Consider the following 19,673-nt stretch of genomic DNA (forward strand, 5'->3'; position numbering starts at 1 on the left):
TCTCGTAAGCGTTGACTCTTCTTTGGCTGTGTATCCATCAGCTAACCAAGTGGGCCGAGGTTGATCTTCCATAAACCTTCCCTCGGCCTCGGATCTTCCATAATAATTCATGGGAATGATATTGTGATTCAGCAGGAGAAGCAGCTTTACTAAAATATTCAATGATCCCTTTTATAGATTTTGTGTAACAAGTTCCGATCAAAAATTACTAGGACTGGCTTTTGTGTAAGAATAAATAATTTTTGTCTAATTTCTTCATGTTCCGACTTCCAAAAAAATCATTCTTTTCCGAAGTTCTCCTTAAATAATACGCTAATACAATAAATTGACGTAAAGCTGGGACTGACTGAGAAGGTGGCAAGGAAGTTAACGCTGTAACTTTAAGCGATTCGGGCGGATTTCACCTGCACTCATTTCATATTTCAGATATTGAACTGTTGACTTGAGAACAGAAAATTTTTTTATATTAAACGAGAATCCAGCCTTCGTGAGATAATCGAGAGTAATTTGCAACTTTTCCAAAACCTCACTCTTTGTTGCAGCAGCCATATAAACGACCACAATCGTATTTGCAAGGTTTCCCAATGCTTGAGTGGCTGTGCGTTGAAATATTGACGGTACATTGCTGAGCCAAAAAGGCATTTCCAAACATTCATATTGCCCGTCTGGAGTGACAAATGCTGTACACTCTACTGAATCTTTGTGGGAATTTGATAAACCCACTTGCCATGACTAAGGATGTAAAACATTTCGCTCCATATAGTCTGGATAACTGGTCTGATATAAGGGACAAAGGACATCGATCTGCAACTGTATTAGAATTTAATTTAAGGTAATCAACACACAAACGATGTGTACCGTCTTTTTTGTTAATCAAAATAATGGGACTTGCGTCACTTTCATTCGGACTAATTTTTCTTAGGTCTACTAATTTAATTTACATTTCTCCCGAACTAACTCTGGTCGAGGGATCACCATTAATAATAGATTTTGAATATTTTTCTAAAAATTCTTGTATTTTATTATTATCTTCCCCAACAAGAGATTTAATTCACAAAACTTCTCACCATTAATAATAGATTTTGAATATTTTTCTAAAAATTCTTGTATTTTATTATTATCTTCCCCAACAAAAGATTTAATTCACAAAACTTCTCACCATTAATAATGTCGTCTCTCGTGTGGGAGATGCCTTAAACAAATGTACGGCGGCGATGGGGCAACCCGCTTCCAAAAACACAAGCCAATGTGTGCGTACAACTTATGTTTTATTCTATGGGATTACATGTTAGGGTAAGAAATAAAGATAAATTACAAAAGCTTACCGCAGTTTAACCTCCCACACTCTATGACAACAACGACAAATTCACCACACGCGCCATTATTTCAATCCTAGTGTGCCCAATCTCTTCACGAGTGCACAATAACAAAATTCTACTTAAATACTAACTATCGATAATCGATCCGCGACATCCCCACCTCCGTGAAGAACTTCTTCACTCAAATCCAAAGCCGCCAACTTTGAAGCGGGGCGCATTATCCAGCGGGTCCGATCTCCATCCATGATCCTAATGCGGGCTCGTCTGACCTCACCATCCGTTCCAGCAAAGGTCTCCTCCACGACGCCTTTCCGCCAGTCTCGACGCGGAATGGCTGGATCGCAAACGAAGACGATGTCTCCTCGTTGAATCGGCTTCTCTCTGCGGCACCACTTCTCTCTCCGTGTCAGCGTGAGTAGGTACTCCAAGACCCACCTCCTCCAGAATCGGTCCCTCAACATCCTTGCCACGCGCCACTGCTTCCGCGTAGCTCCTTCCTTGACGAGGCCTCCATCCAGGCCGGGGGTATCCGGTGGGCAAGCTGCTCCCTTGAGGAGATCGTTGGGCGTGAGAGGGGCTTCCTGGTCCGCACTCACTGGCAAATGGGTGAGCGGACGAGAATTAACGATGTTCTCCGCCTCTATTAGGAAACTCTCCAGGACGTGCTCCTTCGGCGCCACTTCCTTCACTGTGTGGCGTAGCACCCTCTTCACGCACTGCACCATTCGCTCCCAGACTCCACCCTCTGATGGGTTCGCTGGGCAGTTGAAGATCCACTCAATTCCCTTGCTTGACAGCTCCGACTGGATCCTCTCGGGTTCGAAGATCTCCGCAAATCTCTTGGTCTCTCTGTATGCTCCAACGAAGTTCCTGCCATTGTCGCTGCGCAGTCTATGTACAGGCCCTCGACGGCACATGAAATTCCTGATTGCAAGTATGCAGGAATCAGTCGACAGGTCATGTGCCAGTTCCAGATGAATCGCCCTGGTCGTCAGGCACGTAAACAAGGCCACCCACCGTTTCTCCTGGTGCCGAGCAACGGTCACTAGCAGCGGCCCAAAGTAGTCGAGGCCTGTGCTCTTAAACGGCCAGCCATAGGCGTCCAAACGATCATCTGGCAGGGGTCCCATAATCGGCGGCATCGGCCGTGCTCTGTGCAGCTTACACTCGCTGCATCCCGAGATCACACTACGAAGCACTCTCCGCAGTCTCGTAATCCAGAACCTGGTCCGGATCTCCGCCATCGTAGCATCCACGTTTTGATGCTTCATCCTCACGTGGGCGTCGCGCACAATCATCTCCGTGAGACCGTGCCGGTGGGAGAGGATCACTGGCCTCCTGGCGCTGTATGGAATACATAGCGCCGCATCGATCCTGCCATACGCTCGCAGGATTCCATTGCCATCTAGGTATGGCGCCAGTCCACATATGTCGCTTCCTTTAGCGACGTCCAAGTCCTTCTCTGCGGCTTGCACCTCATCGGGGAACGCCTCACGTTGTGCTCTACGGAATAGCAAGTCCTCAGCTGCTTCACACTCAGCTACATTGAGGCCGTAGTTCTCCAGCTCATCTCGTTGTCCACGGCATCGACGTATGAATCTTAGGACCCAGGCCGTAGTCCTCAGCAATCGCCTGTAGCTTGAGAATCTCTCCAGCGGTATAAACGGATCACTCGCGCCAACAAGCACGAACTCACCCGGCATCTCCTCTTCGTCTTCTGCATCCGCTTCGTCGGTGGGTGCAGTTCCTGGCCAGCTGCCCGCTGGTCTCCTCAGGAATGCCGGTCCTCTTAACCAGCGTGACTCCTCGCTTAGGTCCACGCTGCGTTGCGCTCGAGTTGCATCATCTGCCACGTTGTCGGCGGATGGTAGCCATCTCCATTGGGCCACCTTCGTCGACTCCAGAATCTCGGCTACTCTGTTCCCTACGAACTGCTTGTAGCGCCTGCTTGTAGCGCATCCACAAATACGTGCATCTCGACAGTCTTCACCAGCCCGGATCCAAAGTAGTGACGTGGGCACCGAAAACGTTCCACTTTCTCCATCTCTTTACGCCAGTCCATAAAGGCGTTGTACATCTCAGCCGGTAGTGGTTCATCCCATGAGATCTTCCTCCTCCAGACCTCTCGCAGCAACAACTTCGCTGTTATCATTAGACAACACAGGAATCCCAAGGGGTCAAACGTTGACATGACCATGCTCAAGAATTCCCTTTTCGTGGCAATTCTCTTCCCATCGGACACGACGGGGGCGACTTTGTGGTACTTCACTCGAAACCTGAAGTCGTCCGTGGCTGGCTGCCACCGCATTCCCAAAATCTTTTGCTCGGCCTCACCCCATCCAACACTCTGGGCGTGATCACTGGGTCCAAGCATCCTCTCCACTGTAGGCGAACTGGACGAGAACTTGCAAAGCTCAAACCCGCCTTCCGCATGTATCTTCTTCACTCTGCTAGATACTTCGATCGCCTCGCTCTCTGTGGCGAAGCTGTCCACATAGTCATCCACGTAGTGGTAGTCCACGATGGCCTTGACTGCTCTGGGATCCGAATCCAGGAATCGCTTGGCATTCACTGTCTTCACATGATGCGCCGCACTCGGTGAGCATGCTGCTCCAAAGGTCATCACGCACATCTCGTAGACGTCGGGGTCCCGTTGGTCATTCCCATCTCTCCACAGAAAGCGTTGCGCACATCTATCCTCGGGTCGGATCAGCACCTGGTGAAACATTTCCTTAATGTCGCTGCAGACTCCGACGGCACCTTCCCTAAAGTGGAAGAGGATAGATGCCAAGGCCTTATAGTGTTGCGGCCCCTTGCTCAGCGCAGAATTCAGTGACACTCCTCCAACTCGTGCCGCTGCGTCGAATACTAATCGGATCTTCCCTGGCTTGTTGGGATTCTCCACTCCAAAATGCGGCAAGTACCATGTTCTATGGGTTTCCGAATCGATCTCCTGTCGTTCCAGACGCCGAGCGTATCCCTTGTCGACATAATCTTTAACAATCCGGGAATATTCTTGGGCGAACTGCCCATCTCGCTTTATTTTCTTTTCTATGTTGACCAATCTATTGTACGCCATATCATAGCTACGTGGCAGCACAATGTTATCAGTTTTCCACAACAATCCCGTCTGGTATCGGCGGCCAACTCGCACCGTTGTGTCCTCCAGGATCTTCTGAGCCCTCACGTCATCGCTGGCTGCGGCCGCTGGCGCCGCCTTCATACCGAAGTTCTCGATCTCGAAGTTGTCCTCGACGATCCGTTCCACGTTATCATCCAACGACGTGGCTAGCAGACAAGACCTTGGTGATGGCGTGTCTCGTCGTCCTTCCACAGGCCCAAAAACAACCCATCCTAATTCGGTTGCGGCCGCGTACGGTCCCTCGCTGGCAAACCGTCTCGTTTTCAATGGCAGTCCTAGATGCCCATGGTCCAAACCAATAAGCAGCTTCGGCACTGCATTTACGTAGGGCTTCATCGGTAGTCGAGCGTCCTTGTTTACGCTCCTGACATCCCTTCTGTGCAGGCTCTGCATCGGCAGACTCAAGCTCGAAATGGCATAGACGTTTCTCAGCACATGTCGGGAGGACTTGCCTGCTCCACTGATCTCCAGACGTACCACGTTAGTAGGCTCTCTTGTGGCCCTGCCTCCGAACCATTGAACGTTCAGCTGACGACGTACTCCTTGTACGCCTAGCTCTGCAACCAGCTCGTTGTCGACCATCGTCACCGAAGAACCTTCATCCAGAAGAGCGTACGTATCCACCTGCTTCCCACCTCCGTATAGCGTCACCGGCAATACACGGAACAGAAGTCGTTCTCGGTCCTCGTCGACACAGCTCAAATTTGTCTCCGGTGTCGCAGAGGCATCCACGGATGAGGCTGCTCCTTCGTTTACTTGGACGCCTTCCCTCGGTCCGGCTGCCTGCCGGTTGTAGCCTCTCCAATTGCCGCCTCGCTGTGGCGGTCTCCTGAAGCCTTCATAGTTTTCCTCATGAAGAAGACGGTGATGCTTCCTCCTGCATCCGTTCACGGGGCACTCTCCTGACGCAGCGCAGGATCCAGTCATATGCCCACTTTCCAAGCACATGAAGCATAGGGGATGTCTTCTTGCGAGTTTCCACCTCTCTGTAGGTGTGGCTCCAATGAATCGTTGGCAGTCCCGAACTGCATGTTGTCCAAGGCCTTCACAAATTGGACAATTCCTGCGGCAGCTCTCCTGTTGCTCGTCCTGCTCTCGGTCGACGCTGGCATGAAGCAATCGACGCCTTGGCTCCCTTCCATCAATGTCCGCCACCAAGCAGACCACGTTGGCTAGTTCCATCAACCACGAACTGAAGTCCACAATCGTCGGATAGGGCTGAATGGTTGCAGCGTGCCTTGCCCAGACCACACGTTTGCTTATTGGGAGCTTGGCCACAAGTTCTTCCATCAGCATAGGGTTACCCAGGTGCTGCTCCGCCTTCGCTGACTGTAGGAAAGCCTTGAGGTTGCTGACATGGGTGGCGAATGCGACGAGCTTTCCCAGGTTGTGCTCCGTAATTGCAGGCACATCTCGAATGCTGTTGAGCTGGCTGCGTATTAGCTGCTCCGGTCGGCCGTATCTGAATCGCAGCTGCTCCACCGCTGCATTCGCATTGCTGGGGTGAATCAACAACGACTTCACCGTCTCACGCGCGTCGTCATTTAACGCCTTCAGTAGCCTTAGGTTGTTCTCCAAGTCCGTACAACCATACGCTTGCGTCGTCTCCGTAAACGCGCAGTAGAAAATGGGCCAGTCCTCTGGCTTCCCTCCGAACCTAGGCAGTTCAGGAAGCTTTCGTGGCGCCCAGCGTGCAGTTCCTCCAATGCTCGTCGCCCAAGCACCGTCTCCAGGGGAAGGCGCACGTACCGACGTTCCGCCGGCCACTTCATTTTGCAGCCCGAAACCATGCGCTGGAACAGTAGTGCCGGTAGCGCAAAATGGCGATGCGTGATTTATCCTCGTGGTACAGTTCTGCGAACACGGTACCGTTTGAGGTCCGCTCCAGGATGGCGGATAAACACTTGTTGCGTTGGGTACGGTCAGGCCGATTGCAAATGGCGGCTGACCTACCCCAACCTCACTCGACATACCGGGGTCAGTGCGTTCCATATTAGCGCTGCGAGCGCGTTCCAACTCCTTCTCCAACTCGGCGATCCTATCCATGAGGTCGGCCACCTTCGGTTTCCTGGTGGCTCCAGATGCTGCCAGCTGCGCTGATGACGCCGGGGCTTCACTGCCTCGGCCGCCGGCTTGCGACGCTTGCGGGGCCAAAACGCTGCCATCTACTTGCGGTGCGATATTCTGTCCCTCGTTCAGTCGGGGACTCCTTCTGGGCGAATGGTGCATCATGTCGTCCAGGCAATATCGATCCACTCACCAGGGTGTTGTTCCAAAACAATGTCGCCAGTCGCCTGACTGCGAATAAAAGCTTCTGTCGTCTCTCGTGTGGGAGATGCCTTAAACAAATGTACGGCGGCGATGGGGCAACCCGCTTCCAAAAACACAAGCCAATGTGTGCGTACAACTTATGTTTTATTCTATGGGGATTACATGTTAGGGTAAGAAATAAAGATAAATTACAAAAGCTTACCGCAGTTTAACCTCCCACACTCTATGACAACAACGACAAATTCACCACACGCGCCATTATTTCAATCCTTGTGTGCCCAATCTCTTCACGAGTGCACAATAACAAAATTCTACTTAAATACTAACTATCGATAATCGATCCGCGACAAATAATAAATTTTGAATATATTTCCAATAATTCTTGTCTTTTATCTCTATCTTCCCCAACAAGAGATTTAATTCACAAAATTTCTCAACATTTGAACAATTGTTTACAGTTTTTGATTTAATAATTTCGAATTTGCCTGGTGATAATATAAGATTAATTCCAGAGGACAATACGAGATATACGAGATACGATAATATATATTCGTACCTGTCGTCCAATAAATCCATCCATCGTCGTCCATACATAAAACAAAACTTTAATACAGTGTTGATTAATTTTTACGTTACAAAGTATTTGCACTGTGCAATACTACCCATCACTGCCAGTACCATTTAACATAACTACATTGTTAATTCTTTTACCAACTAACTTAAGACTTATCTTTTCTTTTATTAATAAACATTCCGCTCCAAAGTCGAATGTTGTTTTAAATATCTGACAATGATGAACCATCTGTCCTATGGGCACAAAAACCTACCATAGCTCCACTCTTTTCATCTGGTGTGTATCCTGGACCTTATCCATACTGGGCTTACTGTTATGTGTTGAAATATGTCCAAGTTCGCCACACTTAAAGCAGGTTACATTCGCTTTTTGTTGATGTCCAAATGCACTCCTTCCGCTACTGTTCATAGGATCCACATACCCATAGTGCGCGCCGACATTTAGATATTTAAAACAACATTCGACTTTGGAGCGGAATGTTTATTAATAAAAGAAAAGATAAGTCTTAAGTTAGTTGGTAAAAGGATTAACAATGTAGTTATGTTAAATGGTACTGGCAGTGATGGGTAGTATTGCACAGTGCAAATACTTTGTAACGTAAAAATTAATCAACACTGTATTAAAGTTTTGTTTTATGTTTGGACGACGATGGATGGATTTATTGGACGACAGGTACGAATATATATTATCGTATCTCGTATATCTCGTATTGTCCTCTGGAATTAATCTTATATTATCACCAGGCAAATTCGAAATTATTAAATCAAAAACTGTAAACAATTGTTCAAATGTTGAGAAATTTTGTTAATTAAATCTCTTGTTGGGGAAGATAGAGATAAAATACAAGAATTATTGGAAAAATAATCAAAATCTATTATTAATGGTGATCCCTCGACCAGAGTTAGTTCGGGAGTAAATTAAATTAGTAGACCTAAGAAAAATTAGTCCGAATGAAAGTGACGAAAGTCCCATTATTTTGGTTAACAAAAAAGACGGTACACATAGTTTGTGTGTTGATTACCTTAAATTAAATTCTAATACAGTTGCAGATCGATATCCTTTGTCCCTTATATCAGACCAGTGTTCCAGACTATATGGAGCGAAATGTTTTACATCCTTAGTCATGGCAAGTGGGTTTATCAAATTCCCACAAAGATTTAGTAGAGTGTACAGCATTTGTCACTCCAGACGGGCAATATGAATGTTTGGAAATGCCTTTTTGGCTCAGCAATGTACCGTCAATATTTCAACGCACAGCCACTCAAGCATTGGGAAACCTTGCAAATACGATTGTGGTCGTTTATATGGCTGCTGCAACAAAGAGTGAGGTTTTGGAGGTCTCGTTTAATATAAAAAAATTTTCTGTTCTCAAGTCAACAGTTCAATATCTGAAATATGAAATGTGCGCAGGTGAAATCCTCCCAAATCGCTTAAAGTTACAGCGTTAACTTCCTTGCCACCTTCTCAGTCAGTCCCAGCTTTACGTCAATTTATTTTATTAGCGTATTATTTAAGGAGAACTTCGGAAAATAATGATTTTTTTGGAAGTCGGAACATGAAGAAATTAGACAAAAATTATTTATTCTTACACAAAAGCCAGTCCTAGTAATTTTTGATCGGAACTTGTTACACAAAATCTATAAAAGGGATCATTGAATATTTTAGTAAAGCTGCTTCTCCTGCTGAATCACAATATCATTCCCATGAATTATTATGGAAGATCCGAGGCCGAGGGAAGGTTTATGGAAGATCAACCTCGGCCCACTTGGTTAGCTGGTGGATACACAGCCAAAGAAGAGTCAACGCTTACGAGAATCCGTCACCTTTGCTCTAAGAATCATGCCATGGACTCCTAAGATGGAAGGCTGTCATTGTTTCCGCCGAGAGTGTCTTCCCAAGCAAGCATCCTTGGATCTTGACAGCTGATCCTGAACTTATGAGAGCCCACATGTGCCTATTGAATCATCCCGAAAAGTAGCAAAAGACCCTGGCTCGACCACACTAAGCTGCAAATTCTCATTAATGTGAGACTGAAATATTAGACGCCGATTACTACAACGATTGCGCAATATGACAATACAATATTGCGCTGAATGTTGGCATCGGCAACGGTGGCAAGGAGGGGGCTGGCATTGGTGGCATTGGTGAGACACTGGCACCGTCGAGAAGTGTGAAGTGGGCAGCGATTCTCATGGAGCGCTTGGCAACCTCCACCAGAATGTCCACATGTTCATCAGTCGCCAGCTGCGAGAATCTCCAATACAGCTCACTCCCGATCTCAACGAAATTAAGCTCTTCCAACTCTTTTTGAAGCGTGGTAAACCAATCACGCAAACACTTTTCCACTGACTCCAGCGTCATAATGGTGCACTCCTCATCGGGCGCCGCAGCCTTCACCTTATGATGCAGCTCCATCTCTATCTCTGGCAGGTCACTTCTGCTCTTCCCCGCAGCATCCTTTCCCGGGTTGCGGCAGCAGATCCAATAGTTTTACATCCCGACTCCATCCCGTAAATTTCCAGCGCAAGTGATGCAAACGAAAAACAATCACGCAGTTTTTTCATTTTCTGGGGCAATTTAACTGATTAAACTTTACTAAGGGTTAATTATAATATAACCAAGAAGCTGCCCGTCTAAAATAACAACAAAGTGCCTGCGAAACTGGGAGATAGACAGACAAGAATAAATGCCGCTACAGCTAAACAAATGATCAATATTCTAATCGACCGTGCTAGTGGTTGCTTTGCCAAACACGCAGAATTGACTTACAAAATCCCAGAAAAACGAGTTAGTTTGGAAGAAGTATATAAAAATAACCACAAAGAATTTCTAACTAATATTAAACTGCAATGGGACGATCCATTTTAGAATGAGAAGAGTTATCCAACCCATAAACATAGCCCCTTACCTAAATTATAAATGTCGGCGCGCACTAAGGGTATGTGGATCCTATGAACAGTAGCGGAAGGAGTGCATTTGGACACCAACAAAAAGCGAATGTAACCTGCTTTAAGTGTAAGACCAGTATGGATAAGGTCCAGGATACACACCAGATGAAAAGAGTGGAGCTATGGTAGGTTTTTGTGCCCATAGGACAGATGGTTCATCATTGTCAGATATTTAAAACAACATTCGACTTTGGAGCGGAATGCTTATTAATAAAAGAAAAGATAAGTCTTAAGTTAGTTGGTAAAAGAATTAACAATGTAGTTATGTTAAATGGTACCGGCAGTGATGGGTAGTATTGCACAGTGCAAATACTTTGTAACGTAAAAATTAATCAACACTGTATTAAAGTTTTGTTTTATGTATGGACGACGATGGATGGATTTATTGGACGACAGGTACGAATATATATTATCGTATCTCGTATATCTCGTATTGTCCTCTGGAATTAATCTTATATTATCACCAGGCAAATTCGAAATTATTAAATCAAAAACTGTAAACAATTGTTCAAATGTTGAGAAATTTTGTGAATTAAATCTCTTATTGGGGAAGATAGAGATAAAATACAAGAATTATTGGAAAAATATTCAAAATTTATTATTAATGGTGAGAAGTTTTGTGAATTAAATCTCTTGTTGGGGAAGATAATAATAAAATACAAGAATTTTTAGAAAAATATTCAAAATCTATTATTAATGGTGATCCCTCGACCAGAGTTTGTTCGGGAGAAATGTAAATTAAATTAGTAGACCTAAGAAAAATTAGTCTGAATGAAAGTGACGCAAGTCCCATTATTTTGATTAACAAAAAAGACGGTACACATCGTTTGTGTGTTGATTACCTTAAATTAAATTCTAATACAGTTGCAGATCGATGTCTTTGTCCCTTATTTCAGACCAGTTATCCAGACTATATGGAGCGAAATGTTTTACATGCTTAGTCATGGCAAGTGGGTTTATCAAATTCCCACAAAGATTCAGTAGAGTGTACAGCATTTGTCACTCCAGACGGGCAATATGAATGTTTGGAAATGCCTTTTTGGCTCAGCAATGTACCGTCAATATTTCAACGCACAGCCACTCAAGCATTGGGAAACCTTGCAAATACGATTGTGGTCGTTTATATGGCTGCTGCAACAAAGAGTGAGGTTTTGGAAAAGTTGCAAATTACTCTCGATTATCTCACGAAGGCTGGATTCTCGTTTAATATAAAAAAATTTTCTGTTCTCAAGTCAACAGTTCAATATCTGAAATATGAAATGTGTGCAGGTGAAATCCTCCCGAATCGCTTAAAGTTACAGCGTTAACTTCCTTGCCACCTTCTCAGTCAGTCCCAGCTTTACGTCAATTTATTTTATTAGCGTATTATTTAAGGAGAACTTCGGAAAATAATGATTTTTTTGGAAGTCGGAACATGAAGAAATTAGACAAAAATTATTTATTCTTACACAAAAGCCAGTCCTAGTAATTTTTGATCGGAACTTGTTACACAAAATCTATAAAAGGGATCATTGAATATTTTAGTAAAGCTGCTTCTCCTGCTGAATCACAAGATCATTCCCATGAATTATTATGGAAGATCCGAGGCCGAGGGAAGGTTTATGGAAGATCAACCTAGGCCCACTTGGTTAGCTGGTGGATACACAGCCAAAGAAGAGTCAACGCTTACGAGAATCCGTCACCTTTGCTCTAAGAATCATGCCATGGACTCCTAAGATGGAAGGCTGTCATTGTTTCCGCCGAGAGTGTCTTCCCACTTGGCTTTTGGGGCAGGATCAAACTTCTGGAGGATAATCTGTATAAGCAAGCATCCTTGGATCTTGACAGCTGATCCCGAACTTATGAGAGCCCACATGTGCCTATTGAATCATCCCGAAAAATAGCAAAAGACCCTGGCTCGACCACACGAAGCTGCAAATTCTCATTAATGTGAGACTGAAATATTAGACGCCGATTACTACAACGATTGCGCAATATGACAATACAATATTCCGCTGAATGTTGGCATCGGCAACGGTGGCAAAGAGGGGGCTGGCATTGGTGGCATTGGTGAGACACTGGCACCGTCGAGAAGTGTGAAGTGGGCAGCGATTCTCATGGAGCGCTTGGCAACCTCCACCAGAATGTCCACATGTTCATCAGTCGCCAGCTGCGAGAATCTCCAATACAGCTCACTCTCGATCTCAACGAAATTAAGCTCTTCCAACTCTTTTTGAAGCGTGGTGAACCAATCCCGCAAACACTTTTCCACTGACTCCAGCGTCATAATGGTGCACTCGTCATCGCGCGCCGCAGCCTTCACCTTATGATGCAGCTCCATCTCTATCTCTGGCAGGTCACTTCTGCTCTTCTCCGCAGCATCCTTTCCCGGGTTGCGGCAGCAGATCCAATAGTTTTACATCCCGACTCCATCCCGTAAATTTCCAGCGCAAGTGATGCAAACGAAAAACAATCACGCAGTTTTTTCATTTTCTGGGGCAATTTAACTGATTAAACTTTACTAAGGGTTAATTATAATATAACCAAGTAGCTGCCCGTCTAAAATAACAACAAAGTGCCTGCGAAACTGGGAGATAGACAGACAAGAATAAATGCCGCTACAGCTAAACAAATGATCAATATTCTAATCGACCGTGCTAGTGGTTGCTTTGCCAAACACGCAGAATTGACTTACAAAATCCCAGAAAAACGAGTTAGTTTGGAAGAAGTATATAAAAATTGGCTTTTGGCCGAACAGCGTCAAGATTCTGCAATAGTTGACATTTTAAAAAAATGTTAGACGTCACATGGAAACTAAACATAAAGACATGTATAATACGGAAGTGGATACGATGACCAACGTAGAGTGGGAACACGTAGAGTTTAGTCACAAAGGAAAAACTCCCACTAGCAGTTCTCGAGCGAAAGGATTCAAAACACTGTCTACTCAAATCTTTCGTGGCTTAGATATGCCAGCTATAACATCAAGAAATGTAATGGGGTTTGTTGAAGAAAAATTCTGCTCCATAAAAGCTGATATGATGGCTTATCTAAAAAACATAATTTTTTCATAAGGCGAATAGGACGATAAAAAGGCGTACGAACTTTAGTTTTGATAATTATATTAGTTTATTATCAGAAAATTTAAAAAAGTAAAAAAGTTGAAAAATTTTAAAATGGCGGCTGCAAGATGCACATTTCCATGGGACCCTGCGCATGAAACATGGTGTCTGCCACTACACTACATAAAGATATTAATATTTTCTATGACTGGTACCAAAATTGTTAGTATCCATGTAAAATGCTTTGAATAATGGACATCGGAACTAAAAGCGAAATTTTTCTGGATCTTTTTTCCATTTGAAGAACGTTAAAAAAATATTAATAAATAATTTTTATTCATGATATTATTGGGCGTACCAAAAAAATGCACTTCCATAAAATTCTTAGATGATGAGAATCGGATCCATTTACACACATATTCTACACATATTTGGCTTTCATTTTTGCAAAAAAAAATCATGATATTATTGGGCGTACCAAAAAAATGCACTTCCATAAAATTCTTAGATGATGAGAATCGGATCCATTTACACACATATTCTACACATATTTGGCTTTCATTTTTGCAAAAAAAAATCATTTTTTGGTGCAAAATGAGGGGACTTTTCTTCTTAAGTTAGTTAACTGGTAAGAAAGCATCTTTGGTAAATTGCACAAGGGCGTGTTACGGTCAGGATGGCCGTATCGGCGCGCACTAAGAGTGTATCCCGCGGAACCACGGTAAGGTATTACTTCGCGGTTGCCTAACCTAGGCATTCTCCCTTAAGCGACGATTTTTAATGGCTCTTAATGGATAATAGTATTAATGGCTTCCCGGGGTACCATACTTCTTTATTGTTGAGTGGATTTATAGATCTCCTCCGCTTCAGTAGCCAGAATTTTTTTTGAAGGTCTCTTCGAATACTTCCAGTTTTTCGTCCATTCCTCCATTGATTTACGGCGGCGTTTGGGACTCCGTCGGTCCCTGAAGTCTTCCTAGTGCCGATCTTTCACGCGTAGCTTTTGACTTCCTCCTCCGTGAAGGGCTCCGCGTCGCCAGCCATTAGTATTTCCCACTTGGGCGGGAGCTTTGGTAATAGCGAGTCTACTATTTTCCTTAGTAGGATGGGGCATGTTGGCCTTAAGGTATTCCTGCCTTTTAATTTGCTTCATGACCACTTTGTAGGTGGTTGCAGATGTCATGTCGCTTGCTGGCTTTTATTGCCAGTTTCAGGGCCCTCTTGGCTGCTTTTACCTCCGCCGTTTTGATGATTTGATCCTCTGCTCTCCTTGCCTTTCGTTATCGACTACTTGCTCGCAGGCGGCAATCCTGAGAGGATCGCTGGATGTCCTGGTTCCACCAGTATACCGAAGCTCTTCTTGTGCACCGTGTCCTCGTAGGCATGGCTCAGGCAGCTGCTATCGACCTCGATAGGTCGTTCGCTGGCCCCTCTGGGGAATATTATGGGATCCAGTGGAGCGTCTGGAGAGCTACCGAGAGTGTTTTTCAATCGATGGACATGTCTTTCCATTTCGGTACTGTCACCTTGGGAATCCATTTCCTACTTACCCCTCCAAGGGTGAAGGGACAAGTGGTCGCTGAAAGTAAAAGAATTACTGACCTCCCAGTCGCACTTTCTTATTAGTGCGCTACTGATGAAGTTTATGTCGATATTCGACCCACGCCCTGCTTTGTTGTAGGTCAGCTTTTGGCCTAGATTAACAAGGACCACATTGCACATAATCGACCCAGCACATAATCGTCCCGGTACATAATCGAGCTGCTTGAAATCAATCCATTTCCTAGGATGCTCCTGTATGGCTCCGAGATGAGAACGACCTGTGTCCACTCGTCTATGACCGCCGGCCTTAGCAGCGATTGTGCTGCCTCGCAAAGATTGAGATTTAGCTGTGTGCCCCTCATTATTTTTTCGTATTTGAGAGGTCACTCCTAAATATTGGACACTTCCCACTTCCAGCCACGTGTCTCGCGTCCTTCCCGGCGTTGCTGCAGAACGCGCATTTGTGTTCCGTCCCCCATATGCACCATGTGCCCGAACTCCAGGCGCCTATATCATTTTATGACTCGGATCCTTTGCTTGAGTCTGCATCTCACCCAGCCTACTTTCACCCAACCTATTTCTAAAACTTTCCTAGCGCTCCCTGCAGGTTACCTACCAAATGCCTTCCTTAAAAGGATGTGACATTTCACCATCCTGACAATCTTGATATTTTCACCAGCTTCCCGATCGCTTCTGCACCCTCCTCCCTTGTGGTGATCTCGTCCAGATCTTTGCACTCGATCTTGTGCTGCGTGCTGCTGCGTGATCTTGTGAGTTTGCAGCTTTTCGCGAAAGATATTTTTGTTTATATTCGTGCTCATATTATTCGTTCCCAACTCCTAAGTCCTTAGGTTTTGTGCAGTCGCGTGGTTGATCCCATGGTTACCTTTGCTCGCAGTGAGGTCCATGCTAGGGTTGACTTTAGCCCTTACGAGGTGTAGAGTTCAGAGCCAGATCCGCGTAAGTCAGGTATGATCCATCTTCGCCTGCAAGGCCAGCTTAGCCAGATTTTAGAGGGATGGTGGCAGAAGCCGCATTTGCCCGACAGGCATTCGGGCACCATACTTAGGTGCCAGAATACGGCTGTCCGTCAGCCCAGGGTTCATAATTTCGAGTCTCGTTGATCCAGCGTCCTATCCTAGGGTTTTACTGGACTCGGCCATAGTCGCCTTCTCGCAGAAGGATACCTTTCCTGAAGGGGAAAGGTTGCGAGCTGCACTTGCGTAACATGGAAGTTTGGCCATCAGGCTAACGGCCTGGATGGAAAACTTCGTCTTGCAGGAACATCTCCCATACCTGTTAGTCGCCTCTCACGACAAACCAGGTCATGTCCCGAAAGTATTGTAGGTCCCCGCTTCCGGGCGGAATGGCGGTATGAGGTTGTGGGTTTGGTGTTGGGTTCGTTTGTTAAGCCGTCAGGGTCAAGCATCGCCTGCGAGTATGCCTTTGTGCCCCATTCCCAGATCCATCTGGTGGACTCTTCTATGGGTATCGCCCTCTAGTGGACACGTTGGGTTCGAAAGCCCAACCTACGTGCATTGCACAACATTGTCGGAGCTGCACAGTCGATCAGCTGGCTTTTCGTTTCACTTTTGGGGGGCCACGCTTGCGTCAGGTCCGGAGAAATTACTCAAGAAGAGTTTAAAAGAGACTGACCGGAAGCGAAAGCACTCTCGCCGTCTCTCCGTCTCTTACCTTGGTGTTGGCGCCATCGATCCGGGCGCGTCGGCTGGACCCGGATTAGAATGTTTCGCAGCGGACCTACACCCAACAGACCCAGGTAAGGCCTCTGCACACCTAATGGACACCTTTTGATCTTTTATCTACTCTCTCAGGTACTGTATTCGGATTGCGCTTCGAGGAGCGCCACCCGGCATGTCTTTTCAATGTTACCACACATAAAACCATGTATGTGAATGTGTGACCAAGCATATATATATAAAGATCAGTTTATGTCGGAACAACTTTATTGATAATGCGCTTATCTGCGACTGAACAACCAAAAACATAAAATGATATTTTTGGCGTAAGAATGAGCGTTAGAATGAACGTAAGAATGTATGACTGTAAGATTTTGTTTGAATGACTGTAAGAATTTTTGCGTCCATTTTCGTTGTATGAGATGAGAAGTCTATATGTTGTATAGTTAGTACTTATACTCGGGTGTTAAGTAGTTGCGAAATAGTTGTTTTATTAATAGAACCGAACCAGAATAGATAAGCTGAGGTCAAGAAACAGTCGCACGCAACTGACTAAAAATAAATTATTTTATTTGAATAATCAATAAACATAAAATATAATTTACATGCTTAAAATGCCGTTTGCCTACAAAATCAAAGTACAAAGTAAACGTACTTGAGTGATCCTATGACCCAACAGATCGAACAAAACGGATTGACAGATGAGTCAGGAAAGTTTTTTATACGCTTCCAGATGGTATTATTATGATAGTCCGAAATTTGCACGCTGTAAAGGATACATCTCCAACCCAGTAAAGTATATACATATATTATTGATCAGGGTAACCTCCAGAGTCAATAAATGCTTGTTCATCTCTCCCTTTGTCTGTTTCTACGATAACTAGTTTCTTAGTTTTACATAACATAACATGACATAACTTTCATGAATGTGCAGATGAAAGCCTAGGAATTTTTTTTAAATTCACATTATACGAAACTGTTTAGGAATGGTGAAAGATCTTTTTCATTGTGTTTCGGATTTATAAACTTTTCTGTATATTTGATTGTCTAGGAGACTAGTTAGTCTAAGGATATATACAATCAAATATATAAAATACTAGCTGTACTAGCTAGCGCTTCGTTGTGGCGTATTGTAGTTGGACGTTCAAGAAATGAAGAACACGGCAGAGCATATGTTTCGACAGGCAGAGCATATGTATTACTTGTGGGTAAACAATATTTTTCGTTTCTCCATTCTCCGCGTAAATATGAAGGCCATCTCGTTTGCCTACACGAGAACAGGCAAGATTGAACAATTTTGACTTCGTCTATAGTTTGAGCATCATATCTCCAGACATATTCTCCAGCGGGTGTTTTGTCTGCATGATTGACAATCATGTGGGTATCCGAAGAAATCATATCAATTACCATTTTGAAGTTTTCGTTCGTAAAGGAGTTCCTGTAGCAGTGAAATGATGGACCTCTTTACGGTGGTATGTATTCCTCAACGTGCATTGACTTAATCTCTATCATCACCGATGAAGTTGAAGAAATTTATGTTCACTGTCTGGGAACGCGAGCAGGGCGCAATGACGACATGGCGACTGGAGCTATAATCAACAGCTGGATCATATCGAAATGCAAGATGATTGTATTGCTGATTTCGATCTTTTGTTATCTGTTCACGGTATTCAACAAACCTCGCCCTATCGTGTTCACTGACTGCACGCCTTTCTGCTGGTGCCATGATATTCCTCTGCCTTTGATCCGATCCGTCTCGCACCAATTCTTGCTGTTGCTCAGTTCTATAAGAAACATTCTTTCTCATTGTTTCTGCGTTGCGAGTACGACGACCCAAATTCGATTTTTTGGGAGGCATTATTTCGTTTGTGACTGAAACTTCAGGACAAAAAGGGTCAATAATATTTTTAAATATGAAAATTACAATGCGGTCGATGAATAGAGAATTGTTATAAAAACAATTTTATTCGCGATTGCAGGTATATAATTACCATGAAAATTTGTATATAGATACCATGAAATTACCATGAAAAACCAAGCCCAAACCTGACTCTATAGTGAGTCAAAATTTGAGCTTGAATAGTTTAGTACTTTTTAAATGTATAGAGGTCGGAGATACGGACACAATACTTTTATATATATAGATTTAATATACAGATCGCAATATTGAATTGAGTGATGTTTTTGAACGTAAATAATCAAAATGAAATCAAATCCTTCGTCCGAACCGCCAAAATACTGGTAACATTTGTCCTCTATTCGTTTGGTTTTTGATCGTCTGTCTGATGGTGACCAGCTGATAGCTCTGAGTAACTTAAATATCCCAGAACTCATGTGGTCAAATGTGGAAAATTCACCGTCTTTATAGCTTAACTGCCACTACGACTTCCCTGCGGGCATGTTCGACATGTTACTCGGGCAAATTAACGACGTTAGAAATTCCGTAGGTCGCCTGCAGGACTTGTGTTTCGTTTCTGAGGATCCATGTCATCCCACTCTTGGGGTTTTAATCAAAAACAATTGCTTAATTGACCTTAAGTCTACACTTAAATCTCATAAAGATCGTTTCTTCCGTAAGGCTGACTTTATGAAATTAAATAAGTTAATTTCGGAATTTGATTGGTTTGATTTACCGGTATGCGAGGATATAAACATCGCATTACAAAAATTTTATTACACCTTGAACATATTTTTCGACGCTTGCGTGCCGCGGAAATATCCGTCCTCTTCAACGAATCCGCCTTGGTATTCAAGGCACCGTATAAATTTAAAGAACATAATGAGTAGACTTTTAAATAAACATAGATTATCTGGCTGCACAGTAAGTTATTCAAAATACTTAGTAGCTCGGTCCAATTTCACCGTGCATAATGTTATAGGCGTTATATTCGCCGCTGCCGTATTCAGTTTACTCAGGATCCAAAGCAGTTTTAAACACTAAGCATAAACATGTAGGTTTATGCTTACGAGCTACTAATCTGGGAGAACCCAACGTGTCTTCTTTAAAGAACCCATCTTGGACCCCTACTTTTTACACTATTTATTAACGACTTGCCCCTTGCCTTAACTAATTCATACGTACAAATGTACGCTGATGACGTTAAGCTATGCCGTTAAGCTATAGGTGTTTAGCAAA

At 44.2% G+C, this 19,673-nt stretch overlaps 1 protein-coding gene across 1 annotated transcript; it reads right to left on the minus strand.

Annotated features, from left to right (window-relative positions):
• Nucleotides 1-1,162: 1,162 nt before the first annotated feature.
• Nucleotides 1,163-7,003, minus strand: LOC116656355. The gene is made up of 4 exons (XM_032455796.2): nucleotides 6,935-7,003; nucleotides 3,341-6,881; nucleotides 1,326-3,263; nucleotides 1,163-1,273 (listed from the first exon to the last, which is right to left on the minus strand). Exons 2-3 carry the CDS (start codon nucleotides 6,691-6,693, stop codon nucleotides 1,439-1,441), a joined length of 5,178 nt encoding a protein of 1,725 aa, XP_032311687.2. The 5' UTR covers nucleotides 6,694-6,881; nucleotides 6,935-7,003; the 3' UTR covers nucleotides 1,163-1,273; nucleotides 1,326-1,438.
• Between the last annotated feature and the right edge of the window lie 12,670 nt (nucleotides 7,004-19,673).

Source organism: Drosophila ananassae (assembly GCF_017639315.1).
Source record: "Drosophila ananassae strain 14024-0371.13 chromosome 4 unlocalized genomic scaffold, ASM1763931v2 tig00000061, whole genome shotgun sequence".
NCBI lineage: Eukaryota > Metazoa > Arthropoda > Insecta > Diptera > Drosophilidae > Drosophila > Drosophila ananassae.

Bases quoted from the DNA above. Each gene is read 5' to 3' on its own strand.
- LOC116656355 (XM_032455796.2), bottom strand. From the start codon at position 6,693: ATGATGCACCATTCGCCCAGAAGGAGTCCCCGACTGAACGAGGGACAG. The intron at 3,264-3,340 runs GTGCCCACGTCA...CGCTACAAGCAG, and splicing joins GAGAAAGTGGAACGTTTTCG to GCGCTACAAGCAGTTCGTAG.